The sequence below is a fragment of the Carya illinoinensis genome, chromosome 6, assembly GCF_018687715.1.
Source record: "Carya illinoinensis cultivar Pawnee chromosome 6, C.illinoinensisPawnee_v1, whole genome shotgun sequence".
Classification (NCBI taxonomy): domain Eukaryota; kingdom Viridiplantae; phylum Streptophyta; class Magnoliopsida; order Fagales; family Juglandaceae; genus Carya; species Carya illinoinensis.
This window is the reverse complement of record NC_056757.1, coordinates 36,229,602-36,248,916: the sequence shown is the minus strand read 5'-3', so window position 1 is coordinate 36,248,916 and position 19,315 is coordinate 36,229,602. Positions and strand designations below refer to the sequence as shown.

The 19,315-nt window shown below is 33.8% G+C and overlaps 2 protein-coding genes across 2 annotated transcripts; both read left to right on the top strand.

Annotated features, from left to right (window-relative positions):
• Window positions 1-10,000: 10,000 nt before the first annotated feature.
• Window positions 10,001-15,030, top strand: LOC122312399. The gene is made up of 6 exons (XM_043126986.1): window positions 10,001-10,330; window positions 10,830-11,035; window positions 11,289-11,580; window positions 12,727-12,834; window positions 14,188-14,432; window positions 14,653-15,030. The coding sequence occupies exons 1-6, from the start codon at window positions 10,106-10,108 to the stop codon at window positions 14,783-14,785; spliced, it is 1,209 nt and encodes a 402-aa protein (XP_042982920.1). The 5' UTR covers window positions 10,001-10,105; the 3' UTR covers window positions 14,786-15,030.
• Window positions 15,031-15,227: 197 nt separating this feature from the next.
• LOC122312398 (putative pentatricopeptide repeat-containing protein At3g08820) lies at window positions 15,228-17,841 on the top strand. Its single transcript, XM_043126985.1, has one exon. The coding sequence runs from the start codon at window positions 15,476-15,478 to the stop codon at window positions 17,357-17,359; it is 1,884 nt and encodes a 627-aa protein (XP_042982919.1). The 5' UTR covers window positions 15,228-15,475; the 3' UTR covers window positions 17,360-17,841.
• The last annotated feature ends 1,474 nt before the right edge of the window (window positions 17,842-19,315 follow it).

Here is a 19,315-nt window from a genome sequence, read left to right as displayed (position 1 = left end):
ATGATTAAAGGTTTTGATAAAAGATTTTCTTAGATTTAGAAACTTAGAAACTGGAATGAGAAAAACAGTTTTTGTTTTGAGAAAGTTTAACTCTTTGGTGGTCTAAACCTATTCTAATGACTTTAATAATTTTATTAGAGGATCCTAAGTATCTTATATACATGTTATATTATTATTTTGAAAATATTTTATGTTAGTTTCAAAGATATGAAATTTTATGCAAAGAGATATTCAAATAAGCCAAAGTGTAGATATTCTTGACTAAATTTATGTTTTGGTTAATTTCTAACCATGTCATCTTGAATTAGAAGTTTATATATGTTTTAAGACATCTTTTTAAACCATGTGATGGTTAAGTTTGAAGATCATATATTTATAAGTCATAAATCAAGAGATTTATCAAAACTAGTTGAGGAAAAAGTTTCTGTTTTTTGACTGAGTGTAAAACCAAAAACTCCAAATGTTATTTTGTGATTTTGGTGACTTTGGTTTGATGATTTAAAGTATGGTTGATGTTAGGATGATATTATGAATATGTTAGAAGTAAGATTTGATTTTTGAAATTCTTGGAGATGTTTTGATTTAAGGTCAAAACTTGTGATTCAAGTGCTTGGATCTTTTTACAAAAAAGTTTGGTGTTGATTATTAGCTTTTTCTAAATGGATGTTTTAAGTATGGTTTTGAACTTAGGATTGGAAGATGTTTGTTGCAAAATTTTGGTTTAAGCATGAGTTTTGAAGTTGAAAGGAATTGCAACAAAAAATCAAGGGAAATGACCTATGGATATTTCGGCCATAGTGTGTTTTCTATAGTTGTGTTTTGTTTTAAATTTTTCTGAGTTGATATTTAAGTTTAGGACAAAATTTACATGAGAAATGTAAATTTTGGAAACTTTTGGAATTAGTATGTAAAATCCTTAAGTTATGGGTAAAAGGGTCATTTTTCCACATGTAGAGAGTAAAATGAAAATTTTACTTTTTAAGTTAGTATTTTCCATATTTCAAATTATTAATGATTTAGTTCTAACTTTTAGAATCACTAATTACAGTTCCTCGTGATCGCACTTGAAGTTTTATAAGAAATGCGGAAATCGAGGTAAGTTAGCTTTTAACTTACTAGCAGTCTATTGTGTATGTGTGCTAAGTAAAGGAACTATAGTGTATATATGTGTGTTATCATATATGTTATGCCATACCAAGTTATCACGTAATTGTCTATTATACATAATTTATTCTGTTATCAATTTTTATCTGTTACATAATATATTCTATCATGTATTACTGTACCTTACAAGTACGTTATGCTAAGTATGCCATCTATTACATGTGTGTCAATTCATGTAATATTCATTGTTGCAAGTATGTCATGTTAAATATGTTGTCTATTATATGTTATGTCATGTTACGAAATATTTCTATCTCAAGTTGGTTATGTATTTCAAGTTATGTTCAAGTCACGTTATGTTACGTCAGAGCTTCAGTCCTTTCGTATTCCAGTCATATTTCATCTGGATTACTTATGTATGGGGTCACAGCAATTGTGATGCATACACTACGTGAGACACAGCAATTGTGACACGTAGAATACATGGGGCCACAACAACTGTGGAGTGTGTATTTAAGCAGTTAAAGAATAAGTTCCGTAAAATACATGGGGCCACAACAGCTGTGGAGTATGTATTTACACGTAAAATACATGGGGCCACAACAACTGTGGAGTATGTATTTTTCATGTCAAGTCAAGTTTGTGTAGAATACATGGGGCCACAACAACTGTGGAGTATGTATTTACACGTATAATACATAGGGCCACAACAACTGTGGAGTATATATTTTTCATGTTAAGTCAAGTTTCAGAACAAGTTCATGATAAATCAAGTTTCATATCACGTTCATGTTAAGTCAAGTTTCAGAATAAGTTCATGATAAGTTAAGTTTCATATCATGTTCATGTTAATTCAAGTTTCAGAGCAAGTTCATGCTAAGTCAAGTTTCAGATCAAGTTCATGTCAAATCAAGTTCAGTTCATGTTTCAACTTAAGTTATGTCAATTATGTTATGTTATACGCCAAGTTATGCTTTAATTACTTATGAATTTGAATATGCATTTATGTTTTTACTGTCATCCATGCATCATTAGCTTGTGTGGAAGTTTTTTTGTTAACTTACTGAGATTTGTAATCAAATCTCACTTTGATAGTCCCAACTACCATTCTCCCCGAATGGTAGATCTTGTTACAGGACATGAAGGAGAATCAGGAACTGATCAACTAGACACAGTTGACTAAGCGACGGTGCGACATCAATGTTAATATAGTAATTAACGTAAATTACTACTTGTACGATTGAGTTGCATCTCTAATACTTTTTGGATCATAACCATTTTGAACTAGTGTTGTGATCTTAGTTGTTCAATGGGTTTTTATGTATGAAGTATGTTTTAAGTATTTGAGATATTTCCAATTTGGTGCATAGTATTGCTAAAGAAAAAATTTATCCGCTACGAATATTGCATATTGTTAGATGCATGTTAGGAACATTGCATCTTATATGTCATGAACGGGGGCAGGTAACCTTGTGTTGCATATCTCGACGCTTCAAATGTCCGTCCGATCCCAAACGGAATTTGGGGGCGTCACAAATTATTAGTTATAAACTTATAGTAAATAAGTTAATAAATATTAATAATTTACTATATACTAATAGACTAATAGTATTAGACTATTAGTATATAGTAAATTACTAATATATATAATAGTATTCTATTAGTTATATATATTAAATTAATATCTTTAAGTTATTATCTATTAGTAGTAGACTACTAGTGTAACTAGTGTTATCACATATTATTAGTTACTAGTTACTAAACTATAGTAAATAAATTAATAATTATTACTAATTTACTATATATTAATAGACTAATAGTATTAGTATTAGTATTAGTGTATTACTAATATATATTATATATATATAATAGTATAGTATTAGTTAATATAATAAATTATAATAGTATACTATTAGTTAATATATATTAAATTAATATCATTAAATTATTATCTATTAGTACTAGTGTAACTAGTGTTATTACATATTATTAGTTACTAGTTAGTAGTTATTACATATAGGCTATCTAGTTATTAGACTATAGTAAATAAGTTAATAAATATTACTAATTTACTAATTTAATAGTATTAGCATTAGTGTATTACTAATATATAATATATATAAAAATTATAATAGTATAGTATTAGTTAATATATATTAAATTAATATCTTTAAGTTATTATCTATTAGAACTAGTGTAACTAGTGTTATTACATATTATTAGTTACTAGTTATTACATCTAGTTATTTGTTATAGACTATAGTAAATAAGTTAATAAATATTACTATATATTAATAGACTAATAGTATTAGTATTAGTATATTACTAATAATATATATATATAATAGTATACTATTAGTTAATATATATTAAATTAATATCACAATATAATTACATAATTATTAAATATATTCCCTTGGATATAAAAACAATAAAAAAAATTTGTCAAATTTCTAATATATAACTAACTCTCTAAGTTAGTAATAATTAATAAAGTAATAATTAACTAGTGATTTTTTTAGTGAGTTAATTAAATAATACACATTAAATTGTTACTCAATTTTATTTTCTAATGTATTAATTTTGGTTAGATAAATTAGAAATCTCAAATTATATTTAAAAAAAAAATTGATATGGAAGCCCAAATCTGATTAGAGTTGCAAATTGTAAAATTGAAATGTTAATTGGGTAAAAAAAAAAAAGTCTAAAAAAAAGCCCAATAAAAAAGCCCAACAAAAAGCCCAACTCCGACTTCGCTCCGACAAGTCGGAGTCGGAGTCGGAGTCGGAGCGGAGTGGGGTCTAAGCGGAGTCGGAGTCGGAGGTCGGATTCGGCCTCCGACAAAGTCGGAGTCAGAGTCGGAGGAGGCCAAATCCGACTACGACTTTGTCGATGCTCAGCCCTACAACTTAACCTTCAACTTTAGTCAAAATCGGAGGTTAGAGTTGGGCATTTCGACTTCGTTGAAGTCAGAGCCCACCCCTAACCATGACGGTATGATGTCATTTGCTAGGCTTTTAGTCTTGTGATGTAAAGCCCATACCACATCCAAAATCTACGAGCCACACCCAGCCATTCTTGGTCTATAAGTTGCGGGTCAATGAGATAAAGATGCAAAATTTTTTATTATTCATAACAAATAAAATGTTTTGATTACTATAAGATTTATAAAAGTAAATTTCTAAATTGATGAACTTGACGTGATACTGTTTTAGATTATAAAATTATTTTTATTATAAAATATATATAACTTATCATATAAAATCATATCAATTTGTAAATTTATATTTGTGAGATATCTTTAAAATTGTAGCACTTCCCTTCATGAAATGAACCGGAAAACGCAACTTTGTTTGATAGTAACTTTTGATTAATGTATTCATTAAGCAAACTTAATAAATCGAGAATCTATTCCAATTACATGAGTTTACTTATATGTTTCTCCAACACAACATCTATTATTTTCTCGTCATTTCAATTTAAGTCTTAAAATGCATGTTTTTTCTTAAATGCCGTTATTATGATATTGGTCGAACTCTTGTTTCAAAATTTATTAAATTATCTAATTGATGTTAAAAAAATTCACATTTTTATTTAACTAATGCATTTTTTTCCCTTTTTGTAGCAATGAGTTTATAACGATTATTAGGTTTTAGAAGGTTGGAGGTTATAACTTATAATTCTTGATGGGTGAGAGTATTTTGAAAAGTTAAAAAATTTTTGGTTTCTCCTATTTGGGATGTGTTTCGTACATACCGTAATGTCTCATTGGACAACTTGGAGGTGGACTGCTAACCTGCACCAACGCAAATTCAAAGGAAGGCTCGGTGGTGGTCAGAGGACCCTTTAATGCCTAAGACAGTTTTCTTGATTAGAGTCCTTATAGAAAATTATTGCATGAGTTAGTATGTTCCTAGTGGTTGTTTTTATAATGGTCATGGGGGAACATCTCACACCCATCGTCAGTGTGTAGCCTTATCATCCTCATGCTCTGGCTACCTAAGACATTTAATGCGGCGTAGCATATTAGAGAAGGGTAACTAATGCGGCGAGAGTCTCTGACAAACTCATCAGTGACCTTTTAGCCTGTGTCGGCGATGTGTTTCTTTTTCATTCTTTGGGTGCATGTGATGGTTACTTCTCTCACATGTCCTTTAGTTGCAACTCATGAATTAATGAGGTGTGCCTAAGGTACCCACTGTGATGTTGCTTATCAGAGGAAGTTTGCTATTGCGACGAGGCCTCTAATAGTTTTCACGGCGACCTATCACCCTATGTGCCATGTGGTCAACTATTTGTTGGAGCTTCATCATTTTCCTTAGTCTCCATTTTTATTATTTCAATGGTCTCTTGGTCGAGCTGGCCTAATCCTTGGACTGTGGGATTGTGACGCCCCCAAATTCCGTTTGGGATCGGACGGACATTTGAAGCGTCGAGACATGCAACACAAGGTTACCTGCCCCCGTTCATGACATATAAGATGCAATAATCCTAACATGCATCTAACATTATGCAATATTCGCAGCGGATAATTTTTTTTTTCTTTAGCAATACTATGCACCAAACTGAAAATATCTCAATACTTAAAACATACTTCATACATAAAGATCCATTGAATAACTAAAATCACAGCACTATTCCAAAATAGTTATGATCCAAAAGTACTGGAGATGCAACTCCATCGTACAAGTAGTAATTTAACTACTATATTAACATTAACGACGCACCTTCGTTCAGTCGACTGTATCTAGTTGGTCAGCTCCTGATCCTCCTTCAGGTCCTGTAACAAGATCTATCATTCGGGAGGAATGGTAGTTGGGACTACCACAGTGAGATTTGATTACAAATTTTAGCAAGTTAACAAAAAACTTCCATACAGACTAATGATGCATGTATGATAATAAAAGCATAAATGCATAATCAAATTTATAAGTAATTAAAGCATAACTTAGCGTACAACATAACATAATTGACATAGCTTAAATTGAATCATGAACTGAACTTGACTTGATATGAACTTGATCTGAAACTTGACTTAGCATGAACTTGCTCTGAAACTTGAATTAACATGAAAAATACATACTCCACAGTTGTTGTGGCCCCATGTATTCTACGTGTAAATACATACTCCACAGTTGTTGTGGCCCTATGTATTCTACACAAACTTGACTTAACATTAAAAATACATACTCCACAGTTGTTGTGGCCCCATGTATTCTATACATCACTATGCAGTTAAATACATACTCCACAGTTGTTGTGGCCCCATGTATTCTACATAAACTGAATATACTCAAGATGAAACGTGACTGGAATATGAAAGGACTGAAGCCCTGACGTAACATAACGTGACTTGAACATAATTTGAAATACATAACCAACTTGAGATAATAACATTTCGTAACATGGCATAACATATAACAGACAACATATTTAGCATGACATATTTGTAATGTATAGTAATACATGACAGAATATATTGTGTAACAGATAAAAATTGATGACAGAATAAATTCTGTATAATAGACAATTACATGATAACTTGGCATGGCATGACATATATGATAACATACATACATACACTGTAATTCTTTTACTTAGCACACATACACAGTAGACTGCTAGTAAGTTAAAAGCTAACTTACCTCGATCTCCGCGTTTCTTATAAAACTTCAAGTGCGATCACGAGGAACTGTAATTAGTGATTCTAAAAGTTAGAACTAAATCACTAATAATTTGAAATATGAAAAATACTAACTTAGAGAGTAAAATTTTCATTTTACTCTCTACATGTGGGAAAATGACCGTTTTACCCGTAACTTAAGGATTTTGCATACTAACTCCAAAAGTTTCCAAAATTTACATTCCTCATGTAAATCTTGTCCTAAACTTAAATATCAACTCAGAAAAATTTAAAACAAAACACAACTATGAAGAACACACTATGGTCGAAACATCCATAGGCCATTTCCCTTTATTTTTGTTGCAATTCCTTCCAACTTCAAAACTCATGCTTAAACCAAAATTTTGCAACAAACATCTTCCAATCCTAAGTTCAAAACCATACTTAAAACATCCATTTAGAAAAAACTAATAATCAACACCAAACTTTTTTGTAAAAAGATCCAAGCACTTGAATCACAAGTTTTGACCTTAAATCAAAACATCTCCAAGAATTTCAAAAAATCAAATCTTACTTCTAACATATTCATAATATCATCCTAACATCAACCATGCTTTAAATCATCAAACTAAAGTCACCAAAATCACAAAATAACATTTGGAGTTTTTGGTTTTACACTTAGTCCAAAAACATAAACTTTTCCTTCAACTAGTTTTGATAAATCTCTTGATCTATGACTTATAAATATATGATCTTCAAACCAAACCATCACATGGTTTAAAAAGATGTCCTAAAACATATATAAGCTTCTAATTCAAGATCATATGGTTAAAAATTAACCAAAACATAAATTTAGCCAAGAATATCCACACTTTGACTTATTTGAATATCTCTTTGCATAAAATTTCATATCTTTGAAACTAACATCAAATATCTTCAAAATAATAATATAACATGTATATAAGATTTTTAGGATCTTCCAATAAAATTATCAAAGTCATTAGAATAGGTTTAGACCACCAAAGAGTTAAACTTTCTCAAAACAGAAACTGTTTTTCTTCTTCCAGTTTCTAAGTTTCTAAATCTAAGAACATCTTTCATCAAAACCTTTAATCATGCAAAAATCCTCAACCAATAGTCACATATACATGTTAACAATACTCCATAAAAATTTCGGACCAATATCTATCCATTAGCTTGGTCAAAAACTCCAAACTATAACATATTCTCCAGTTTATCTCCCAGAATGACATTTCTATAGTTTACACAATATTTGACTGACCAAATGATCTTCAAATGGGGAAAATAAGATATCCATGTAAACTAGACTAAAAAAGGAACAACTTATATGAATGAGACTTTATGATAAAACACTTACAACAGCTTCGAAATGGGCATGCAAAAGATCTCCTAAAATCTGTCCGAGAGAGAGTGTTTGATAATCTTTTATTAGAAGGAGTAATTGAAGATAAGTTCATGGGTGCTGGCTGGACACATTTATGGACGAGATAAGGGAGGTGATAAGGCTGGAGTTGAGAGTTAAGTGTGGTTTTCTCCTACCTAAAATATCTATAAAAGATTATCTCATAATATTCTATCCAATAATATCTACAAAAATCAACTTAAGATATTTTTATCTAATAATATCTATAAAAATCAACTCAAAATATTTTTACCCAATAATATTCACGAAAATTACCTCAAAATATTTCTTTTTATCCAATAATATCTACAGTTTTGAACAGACGTTTTGTCCGAAAATATGAAAAAATGTTATTGCGCCATAAGACTTTAAATAACCCTCCGAGTCTAATGGCGCAAACCATAATACATTTTGACACTTCTAACTATCTCCAATAATCAAAAATACACTTCTGATACCATAGTAAATAATAACACTAACTATGTAGTTAGACAAAAACCTATACGATTAATGGATTTGTGAAAACTTATGGGTTTTTCACGAGATTCCTAAAGTTAATAGAAATTTCACAATTGAATTTCTAGCGGGCTATTACAGGGATGATCTTCTTGTTTTTCTTGGGGCATTGGGCCTAGGGACAAGCTTCTTATTTCCTGTTGGGTTCAACCCATTGGGGTGAAGGGGTTTCCATCCCCTCCATCTTCATTCTGAGTAAAGTTTGTAATTTTTCTATTAAAACAAACAAATATTAGGAATGATGGTAGCAAGAGAAAATTGAAATTACCTCAAGACTCATTTCTTTTGTATCTTAACGTGCATTATGCAGATTGTCATCCTAGAATGGCTAGAGCCCTGTTGGATACTTATAAGACTATTCATCTAGGTTTTGACTCGAGAACCTGAGTATACCTAGACTGGAATCCGGATTGGTTTAACTCTAGCAGAATCTAGATTTCAATTTATGCCCAATTTTAAAAATCAAATCCTACATGTTATAAATATTTTTTTTATCGATACAATATTGCACATCTCTTATTTGATTAATGCCTAGTAGCACTACTAGTAATTTGAATTGTACGTAATAATTGTGTCTATATACATATACATATAGTTGGAAGAATGAGAGCTTGTAGTTGGGGATTTACCGGATCTCTAAGATAGAGTCTATCCGACGTATCACCCGTAATTGGGAGTTCAAATGAGGCCTTAACGTAAATGTTGGATGGGAACTTTTATTTTATTCTTGTTTACCTGACTTATTTATATTTGTATTTGTATCCCTAACTAATAACCAAAGTAATTCCACAAGAACATGAATTAGTTTTTATGTTGTATGACTGGATGTGCATTTACCTACCCACTCCATCAAGAGTTATTTTCAAATTTTAAGTATGAATTATGCTAGTCATAATCTCTTATATTATATATTATATTTATTTTAATTTTATTATTTTCAAATTAATCGAATTTTTTTATTTATTATTTATATATTACATATTTGATAAGAAAATATATATATATATATAATATGTGATATGAAGATGATGTGAATGTGATTGAATTGATATGGAATATTACATCCAATGAGGTTTGTGGCCGGGCTGATTTATAAATTCTATGTGCAGAAGGGGCGGTGGGTGTGTTTTGTTTAGCCAGCGATTGAATTGATAACTTTACCCCAAAAAAAAATTAAAACCAGAAACAAAAATCGGGTTTTGTGTTTATCCGAATTTTTCTATGCTGATACCGACCTGGATTTAAATATGTAACCGATATTCGGAAAACCGGATTCCGGATCGGGTCAGACAAAATCTGGATAGCCTATACACTTACGACCCATACGTTTCCTGGACGTCTGGCTGCACGTTTCAGTTAAGAGCCTTTGGGGGGGGAGAGAGAGAGAGAGAGAGAGAGAGAGAGAGAGGCGGTGGTTGTGGTTGTTGTCGTCGTCGTCAATGGCAACCTCTTCGTCGTCTTTCCTCTCCAATTCTCTCCATCTTCCTCCGCTCCGCTTGTCCCCACACTCTCAGCCTCTGTCTCTCTCTTTATCTCTCCGTTCCTTCGCAAAGCCTAGGAAGCTACGGGTCCTAATAGTGGCCTCTTCTTCTTCCTCCTCCTCAGCCGCTTTCTTCGACGATCTTAGCTCCAAACTCCCCTCGCGCCCTACCAATTCCACCAAGGTCAGCTTCTTTTTTTTCTGTTTGGTTCGCTTTAGTTCATAGAATTCGATCGATTAGTGTGTTCTTCGAATTAGATCATTTTTGTTACGTATTCCTCATTATATTCGATTGATTTCGTAGGCTAGTTGTGCCGTGTGGGGCGTGCGTGCGCTTAATTGCTCTGAAAACAGGTGTCGTAGTCGGATCGATTTCTCATATGCTGCTGTGACAGCATAGGAAAATTATGAATTGTTAGCTAAGCTTTCTTTCCTTTTCCACATTTTTGTGTGCCGGGAAGCGGTTCTGAACTGATTCTGGAATTAATTCAAAGTAAAATTAATGGAAATTTATGGTACCAGTGAAAACTAATCGTTTTTACAGAAGATGTTGGATGTAGAGTTGGTAGAATGGCATTATGGTATTTGGGATTATTTAATTTATTTTTTGGCAAGTACCTCGGTTTAATAATGATTATGTTTTTAATGCGGCCCATATCTCATGTTAATGTTCAATTTTTCAGAAATCGGTTCTCTCAAACTTGATACAAGAGATAGAGCCATTAGACGTGAGCCTTATTCAGAAAGAAGTTCCACCGACGACAGTAGATGCCATGAAACGGACTATATCTGGCATGTTGGGCTTACTTCCATCTGACCAGTTTCAAGTTCTTATTGAGGCCTTGTGGGAACCCCTCTCTAAGTTATTGGTTTCCTCAATGATGACTGGGTATGTTCATTTTCAACATCATGTGCATTACTTGATCCATATTTTTATTCTCCGATTGATTGACGGGAAAGATTAATTGAACTCTTTTGTTATATTGACCGTTTGGGTGGTTGTTGGAATCCTTGTTTTCTTTCTTCTTCAAATTATGTTATGTTAGACCTTTATATAGTTTCTCCCCCTTTCTCATCCTCTACCAACTGATGTCTACTCAAAATGGTAGAGATTTGTAATGGTATTTCTTCTTCAATTGCAGATATACATTGAGGAATGCTGAATATAGACTTTGCCTCGAAAGAAACCTTGATATGCACGAAGGAAGTATTGACAAACAAACACCAGAAAATTCTAAACTTGATTTACAAGGCTTGTTGCTTGACAGTGCGAGTATAATAAAATTGTCTGGAGACCATGAATTGTCATCCAAGTTTGAAAATTTTACTGATGAATCATCAGAGAATGTTGATATTCAAGGCCTTGGTGAAATCTCCCCTGAAGCTCAGCAATATATTCTTCATTTGCAGTCTTCTATATCTTCAGCCAAAAGGGTATGTTGTAGCACTAAGGAATTTTTGTTTCAGTGGCTTAAAAGAATCAGAGAATGGTATCGTGCATTAAAAAAAAATCAGAGAATGGTATCCCAAGTCTAGAATTGTTGATATTTGGAAATAGTGTGGTTGGCATTAGATGAACCGCAAAGCCAGACAGAATGCAGTAGTTTTGATTAACAGAGAAAATGATCATTGTTAGACTTCATTAGGGGAAATGGATCTTTAGATACTCCACAAGTAGTTGGGATTTGGCGATTTAGAACTTTGTTTTGAATGTGGGATATCATGCATTAGTCTAGTGCAAATTAGATGGGACTGCATTCATTTAATTCGGTACTGAGTTATGCATAGTTCATGGATTATTTTGAGCCACGGGATGTTTGAAATAATTATGTGAACACTAAAGGTGGATGATTCTTTGCAGTATCTTTCTATATCATATCCAATGATTTCAAGTAAATATGCAAGAGTTTTTGGATGATATACTATACAGAGTGTTTTTTGGAAAGTGGATTTAAACTTCCACAATATGAATCCTACTGCTATAGCTGTCATAATACTTGTATCCATTTCGAGATCCTAACTAGGTGCATTCTCTTGTATACTTCTTGTATACTAGGACTATACCTATTTCAGTATTAATAAAAAATATTTTTTTTTTTACTTATCAAAAAATTATTTCAATAGCTAATCCAAAATAGCAGGAGTGCCATTAACATGTATATATAAACTGCTCATAAAAAAAAAACATGTATATATAAACTTGGATTATACTTTTTAATGCCTTGACCACAACTACAAGCACACTTGGGTATATATCATACGTAGGTTCTTTTGTGCAATACCATGTCCTGTCCTTGGAAAATACTATTTTCTAATTAAATATAAATCATTCAAAAATCATTTACTCATATCAAGTAGTGTGTCTTTCAATTTAAGATATATAGTTTGTTGACTGGAGTTTCATCTCAGTTTGATTGATAGCACGGTATATAAGTTTCAAGTCTCAAGTTCTGTGTTTTTTCAACCATCTTCCAAGTCTAAAAGTCCCATGGGTTCTTTGCAATTTTCTCTATTTCTTATTTGCATTACGCCTATCATTGTGGTTGAAATATGCAGCCATAATCCTATATTTTATCATAGGAAATTAATGAAGTCAAGAGGAAAAGTGCTGCACTGCACATGCAACAGTTTGTTGGGGAGGAAAAGAATGATTTGCTGGACTACTTGAGATCTCTACAACCGGAAGAGGTACTACTCTATGAAAAGTTAATTTGGGAATGTAAACTTCCTTTGGATTTTAGGTTTTTCCATACTTGTCCAACTGCTGAAAATTTTATGTTTAATAATATATTAGCATCAGATGCTGTTGTTGCAGGCCTTGGTTTGTGGTAGTACTGGCACGCCAATACCATCTGCAACATCTTTATGTTAGTTTTTGGGAGCTATTTTGAACTTATCATTTGCTAGGGGATGATTTGATAAACATATCTGAGAATGAGATCATAATTTGAGCCTTTTGAGATAACAAACAACCCTGATGCTACCTACCCCGTCTCCATGAGAAAACATTGAAAAGAAAAGAGAATGTCGGTGTTTATGATAATGAGTTTTAAACACGTTCAGTTTCTTTTTGCTACAGAACCAAAGTGAGATTAATGCTTTTTGGTTTGTATCTATGAACACTACTTTTTAGATGAAAATATTGTCTCTGAGGGTTTTGCTTGCAGTAAAACTGGTTTCTTGTATTACATAGAATCCATGTTCTGTTCTTTTTTACCTCAAAAAAGGGAAAAATGCACAAGTATGGAAGCAGCCTATTGGGTTCAACATTTAACTTCACATGTTCACTACTGTAGCTGTTTTCATATTATCTGAGATCATTGCTATCACCTCATCCCTGTAATGGAGGACAAGTCTTAAAATCATGCATTTAGCCCCTCTTGCCGATTCCTTGATAGTTTTTATAATTTTTTTAATTAGTAGTATTCCTTGTTATTTTGAGTCTGAACCTATTGCTCCGGCTCCACCATCCCTTGAGTGTTACTAATTTGCATGTTCATACTACTAATTTTCAGTCTAATTTGTGCCTCATATTTGTATAGGGATGAAGTGTGGCTTTTGGTTTAATTGTTGGCTCCAGCTCCACCATCCTTTAGTGTTACTAATTTGCATGTTCATACTACTAATTTTCAGTCTAATTTATGCCCCATGGATGTATAGGGATGAGGTGTGGCTTTTGGTTTAACTTGGATCGCATAGTGCAAGGTATCATGTTATAGCAATATGCTTCTACACTAATCTTTTAATAGTTTCCTGCTCTTTTAAGATGCTCTTTTATGAAATGCTCTTTTAAGATATAATATATTATGAAATGGTACAATTATTTTTCCTGCATTCAATTTTGGGAACTGGATGCATTATTTCCTCACCAGTTTACCCATTCTGACACTCATCTTGCATGCAACCCTTTTTGAGATATGACCTCCAGGTATTGATATTGAATTTACACCCATCATGCAGCTAACTCTGAGTTGACTTCTTTCATTATCGCTTTTTCATGCAAGTTCGTCTTGTGGCTGATATGGTTAGTTCTATTTACAGGTAGCTGAGTTATCAGAACCCACGTCTTCTGAATTGAAAGAAATAATAAACTCTGTTGTACATGGCCTTCTTGCTACCCTATCTCCCAAGATGCATTCTATGGCTCCTCCTCTATCAGAGAATTCCCCAACTGGAACGGTGAACCTAGGGAATGAAGATTGTGCTGAATTTATCGAAAATACATCGCTTCAATTTCAGCCCCTCATTTCTGTAACACGGGACTACTTGGCACGTCTCCTCTTCTGGTTAGTCCAGCTCTTTCTTTCTCCCTTGAGTTTTTCTGGTTAAAACAGTTGATCCATGCATGTACTGAGCTTGTTTTAAATCACAGCCATCTGTGATTTCCTTGAAATTTTTTCGGTATGAGCCACCTGAAAGTGAAGTAAATGATCGAATTCCATTTGCTTTTCTAATTCTGAAGTGTTTGTTGTTCTTTCTTTTGTATCTTTCTTCCCCACACAAAAGGTGCATGCTGTTGGGACACTACCTCAGAGGACTGGAGTATCGAATGGAGCTGATGGAACTCCTATCCTTAACAAGCAATGCTGAAAACGATGCCTCTAGTGACGAGCAAGTTGGTGGAAAGTTCTTCAATTAAACTGCTCCCATCTGTATAGACACGACTTTCACCAGCTTATTTGAAATGGAGAGAGTTCAGTTATGTATAAAACGGATACGTGTTGGGTTTTTTGTTGAAAGTGTCTTTCAGATTTCGTTGACGTTGTCTTTGTTGGTCACGAATGCAGTGCATGACTTCACCTTTTGGCTTTTTGTTATTGACACTGAATGTATGGAACGCAGATAATAAGTAAAGAAATCATACGAAAAAAGATTGCAAGGGAGTAAGTAGCCTTGCCTCAAGAACCGAAGCAGGATCTGTGGCGTTTAATAAATAAATTCCACACGCCTATGGTTTTTTTTTTTTTTTTTTTTCCAATATCTTAGAATTAATAAATGAAGTCGTCCGGATCATCTGGCATCAGGGCATAATCAACGATATTAACACTTTTTTTCTTTTTTTTGGAAGTTCCAATTTTATGGAAAATTTCGATCGTGCGGGCGATACAAAAGGGTCATGGAGGTCACTGGCATATATAAAGGAGAGTCCATTCACTGTTACTTGGGGTTCCCACTTCACAGTTTCCTTCGATTCTGACGGTCTCCAAAGCCTGATTCTGTTCCCGTTTTAGAAATGGGTTCTGCACCGTAACTTTTATCTTATCTTCCATCCGATTTTCACGAGGATGAGGTACGAGGCCGAGGGGTCGCTTCAACTAAGTCTGCAACGATGCTTCCCACCCTCCGAAAGTTCAAAAGCCGCTCATCAGCTCGCTTTGCCTTTGCTCTTCACCTTCTACGCCCTTTTGCTTCATTCCCAGCCTCCCCTAGCTTCACCAATCTTTCCGCCCTTCTGCAGGGCCACATCTTACACTTTCACCTCCTTCAAATCCATGCCCAAGTCTTTCGAGTCGGTGCCCATCAGGACAATCTGATTGCCACTCGTCTCATTGGTCAATATCCATCACATATCGCACTCCGAATCTTTCATCAACTCCGTGATTCAAATATCTTCCCCTTCAATGCCATTATACGAGTCTTGGCTGAAGAGGGTCTCTTCTCCAGTGCCATCTCCATCTTCAAAACCCTGGTACAGCGTTCCCTTTCGCCTAACGACTTCACCTTTTGTTTCCTACTCAAGGCGTGCTTTTGGTCCCGTAATGCCCTTTATGTCAAACAAATTCATGCTCATGTTGTGAAGTTGGGGTTTCTTGGGGATTCCTTTGTGTGCAATGGCCTTCTTGCAGTTTATGCGAAAGGTATTAAAGATTTGGGGGCAGCTCGTAAGGTGTTTGATGAAATGCCGGATAAGAGTGTAGTTTGTTGCTGGACTTCGTTGTTAGCTGGGTATGCTCAGTCAGGCCAGACTGATGAGGTTCTACGGTTTTACCTTATGATGGTTCAGCTGAACTTGCAGCCAGAAAAAGATACTTTGGTGAGTATTTTATCCGCATGTTCAAACCTTGAGATTGTAGATATTGAGAAATGGGTGTTATCTCTAACAGAAACTGACAAAAGGGCCGATTCCAAGAATTCCGCTCGCGAGGCTGTCAATACTGTTCTCATGTATTTGTTTGGGAAATGGGGGAAGCTTGAAAAGAGTAGGGAAATATTTGATAAAATTGTTGATACTGCTAAGAGAAGTGTGCTTCCCTGGAATGCCATGATTGGTGCATATGTACAGAACGGTTGCCCTATGGAGGCACTGAGTATTTTCCGCAAGATGGTTGAGGATTCCAGTTGTAAACCGAACCATGTTACAATGGTTAGCGTGCTTTCAGCTTGTGCTCAAATTGGTGATTTAGATCTTGGTAAGTGGGTGCATGAGTATATGAAATCCGAAGGAACTAAAGGTATCATTGGGTCAAACAAAATACTAGCTACAGCATTCATAGACATGTATTCTAAATGTGGGAGCTTAGAGAGGGCAAAAGAGGTTTTTGACCAGATGTCCTCCCAAGATGTTGTCTCCTTCAACGCTATGATTATGGGCCTTGCAGTAAATGGTGAGGGGGAGGAGGCATTGAGGCTTTTCTTCAGGATGCAAGAGTTTGGTGTACAACCCAATGCCGTAACTTTCCTTGGTGTTTTATATGCATGCTGTCACTCGGGTTTATTAGAGAAAGGACGCCAAATATTCCTAGACATGACCTCAAACTTTTCTATTTCCCCGCAATTAGAACACTATGCTTGCTATATTGATCTCCTTGCACGAGTCGGCTATGTTGAAGAAGCTCTAAAGGTTGTTTTTTCCATGCCTTTTGAGCCAAATAAGTTTGTCTGGTGTGCTTTGCTTGGGGGTTGCCTGCTCCACTTCAAAGTTGATCTGGCCCGATATGTTTCCAGAAGGCTTGTTGAAGTGGACCCTGGTAATTCAGCAGGTTATGTGATGTTGGCTAACGCGTTTGCAGTTGATCGCCGCTGGGGTGATGTCTCAGCTCTGAGGTTGGTTATGAGGGAAAAGGGGGTGAAAAAGCAGCCAGGGCGAAGTTGGATCAGCATCAATGGCGTCGTGCATGAATTTCTTGTGGGGTCGCCATCACATCCTCATATCAATAGCATATATCATACGCTGAATGGATTGATGAAGCAAATGAAGGTTGCAAGTGCGTAAGAGATCAGTTTCCCGGCCCTCATGCATTAATTGGGATATCTATCGCTTTCAAAGTGGTATGGTTTTCTGTTTGGCGAGAACTGAAAGGCTGGGAGTATCTATAGGAACTGGGGATCCTTCGGCTCCATGCATTGTGAGGGCAGTCTTTGCTTCAAAACTTCCCAATATTTAACCTGTGGCCGTCTGCTACTTACTGTTTGTCTCATTGCCATTCTTTTGTACATTTCGTGGATTGATTTTTTTTTTTTTTTTCAAATTGTAAATTAAATTTTGGCCAAATATGTTAACTGAACGATCTTATTTTTGGAGAGAAATTAAACTCTAAAATTTTCATTTATATGAGTACTACTCCAAGTAGTGGATCTTAACGTGAAACACAATAGGAATGGATCCTAGTTAATCATGTTTTTCTTGGCGTATGATTGGTACCGATATTGTCACGATGATTTTTGGTGGACTGACGGACACATGATCTATTTTTGTGTATTTCTCGGGCTGCCTAGTAAAATAAATTGTTTGCCCAATTTTATTTTTTATAAGAGAAGGGGGGGGGGCGGCGGTTTTGAACTCGGATTTTCCATTGGATGAAGTGGGTTATATGTACCATCAAGTTCTTGACAATTATTTGCCCAATTAAAACAAGAGAAAGTGCGTGTACTAGCATATGCACTCCTTTAAATTCTTTGACCCAAAAGGCAGAGATCGCGAGAAAAAAGCAAGTGTTTGTTTCCTTATCAAGTAATGCCGCTCGAACAGAAAGGCTAGCTGGCAATGCAACTGGATATTAACTGATATCTGAGTGCAATCCCAAAATCATGAGAAGCAAATTAAGATCTCTCTCTCTCTCTATTTTTTTTTTGATGGGATCTCTCTCTCTCTATTGAAACTTATCTAATCCCTCTCTATTGAAACTTATCTTAACCTCACTCTGTACAAAATTCCTGTATGAACCGTTACTTTATGACCTACCTAATATGTCTATATTACAGATAATTAAAAAATTAAAACTTTCATTCTACATTTTCTCGATCTTAAGAATTAAATACGAATATGTGAAAGATAGATCTAGAAAATTGGCCTTACAATATTTATAATTGGTTTCCCCGTATATTTGTGGTATATTATTAATTAATTTTTTAATAAATTTTGAGATCTATTTTCATGCATTTCTAAGTATCTCTCTCATTCTAATGCAAATTACACAGATAACAATAGAAAAGGAGAAAAAAAGAGAGGATAAATACTATATAATATCTTGTTTTCTATAATACTGTCGTTCTTCACCATTCTTCTTATAATTATTAACTAGTGGGACTTCTACTAGTGGGACAAGAAGTTGTTGAAATGAGCTGAATGATTAAGGAATGTTTTCACAAGCGAAAAATCTAGTTGTAAATATAATTGTGTATTAATATGTGCATTAATCTAATATGATTGGTCAAAAAATAAATTTTATTGAAAACAGTACTAATTTAAATTTTAAATATAAATGAATCAGTATTGATACGCAGATTAATACTTAATTTTATTTATATATAACAAAACTCTTTTATAAGAATACACCTAATGAAAATGGATCATAATTTATAACGTATTTAACGCGTCAATTCAACTTAGAGAAGCGGATTAAAAATAAAATAAAAAACGAGAGAGGATTTGAAATTTCAATATTTCCTCAAAAAGTACAGAAAACTCTGAAAAGTATGTTCTATGGATTTATCCACTCATTTTAACTGTATAAATATTTAATTTTTTTATTTAATGATTAAATAAGTGACTTTTAATATATTAATATATATTTTTATTTTTTAAAAATATTTAAAAATATTAAAAAATAAAAAATAAATAAAATAAAATTTATACTGATAATTACGCATAACGGTCAAAATTGAGCACCAAACATAAACACGCTTAAATTTTCATGAACGAAGCCGGAGAAGATATACCTTCAGATAG

Coding starts and splice junctions, on each gene's coding strand:
- LOC122312399 (XM_043126986.1), top strand. CDS start 10,106: ATGGCAACCTCTTCGTCGTCTTTCCTCTCCAATTCTCTCCATCTTCCT. Junction 10,331..10,829: donor GCCCTACCAATTCCACCAAG/GTCAGCTTCTTT, acceptor TCAATTTTTCAG/AAATCGGTTCTCTCAAACTT. Junction 14,433..14,652: donor TTGGCACGTCTCCTCTTCTG/GTTAGTCCAGCT, acceptor CCCACACAAAAG/GTGCATGCTGTTGGGACACT.
- LOC122312398 (XM_043126985.1), top strand. CDS start 15,476: ATGCTTCCCACCCTCCGAAAGTTCAAAAGCCGCTCATCAGCTCGCTTT.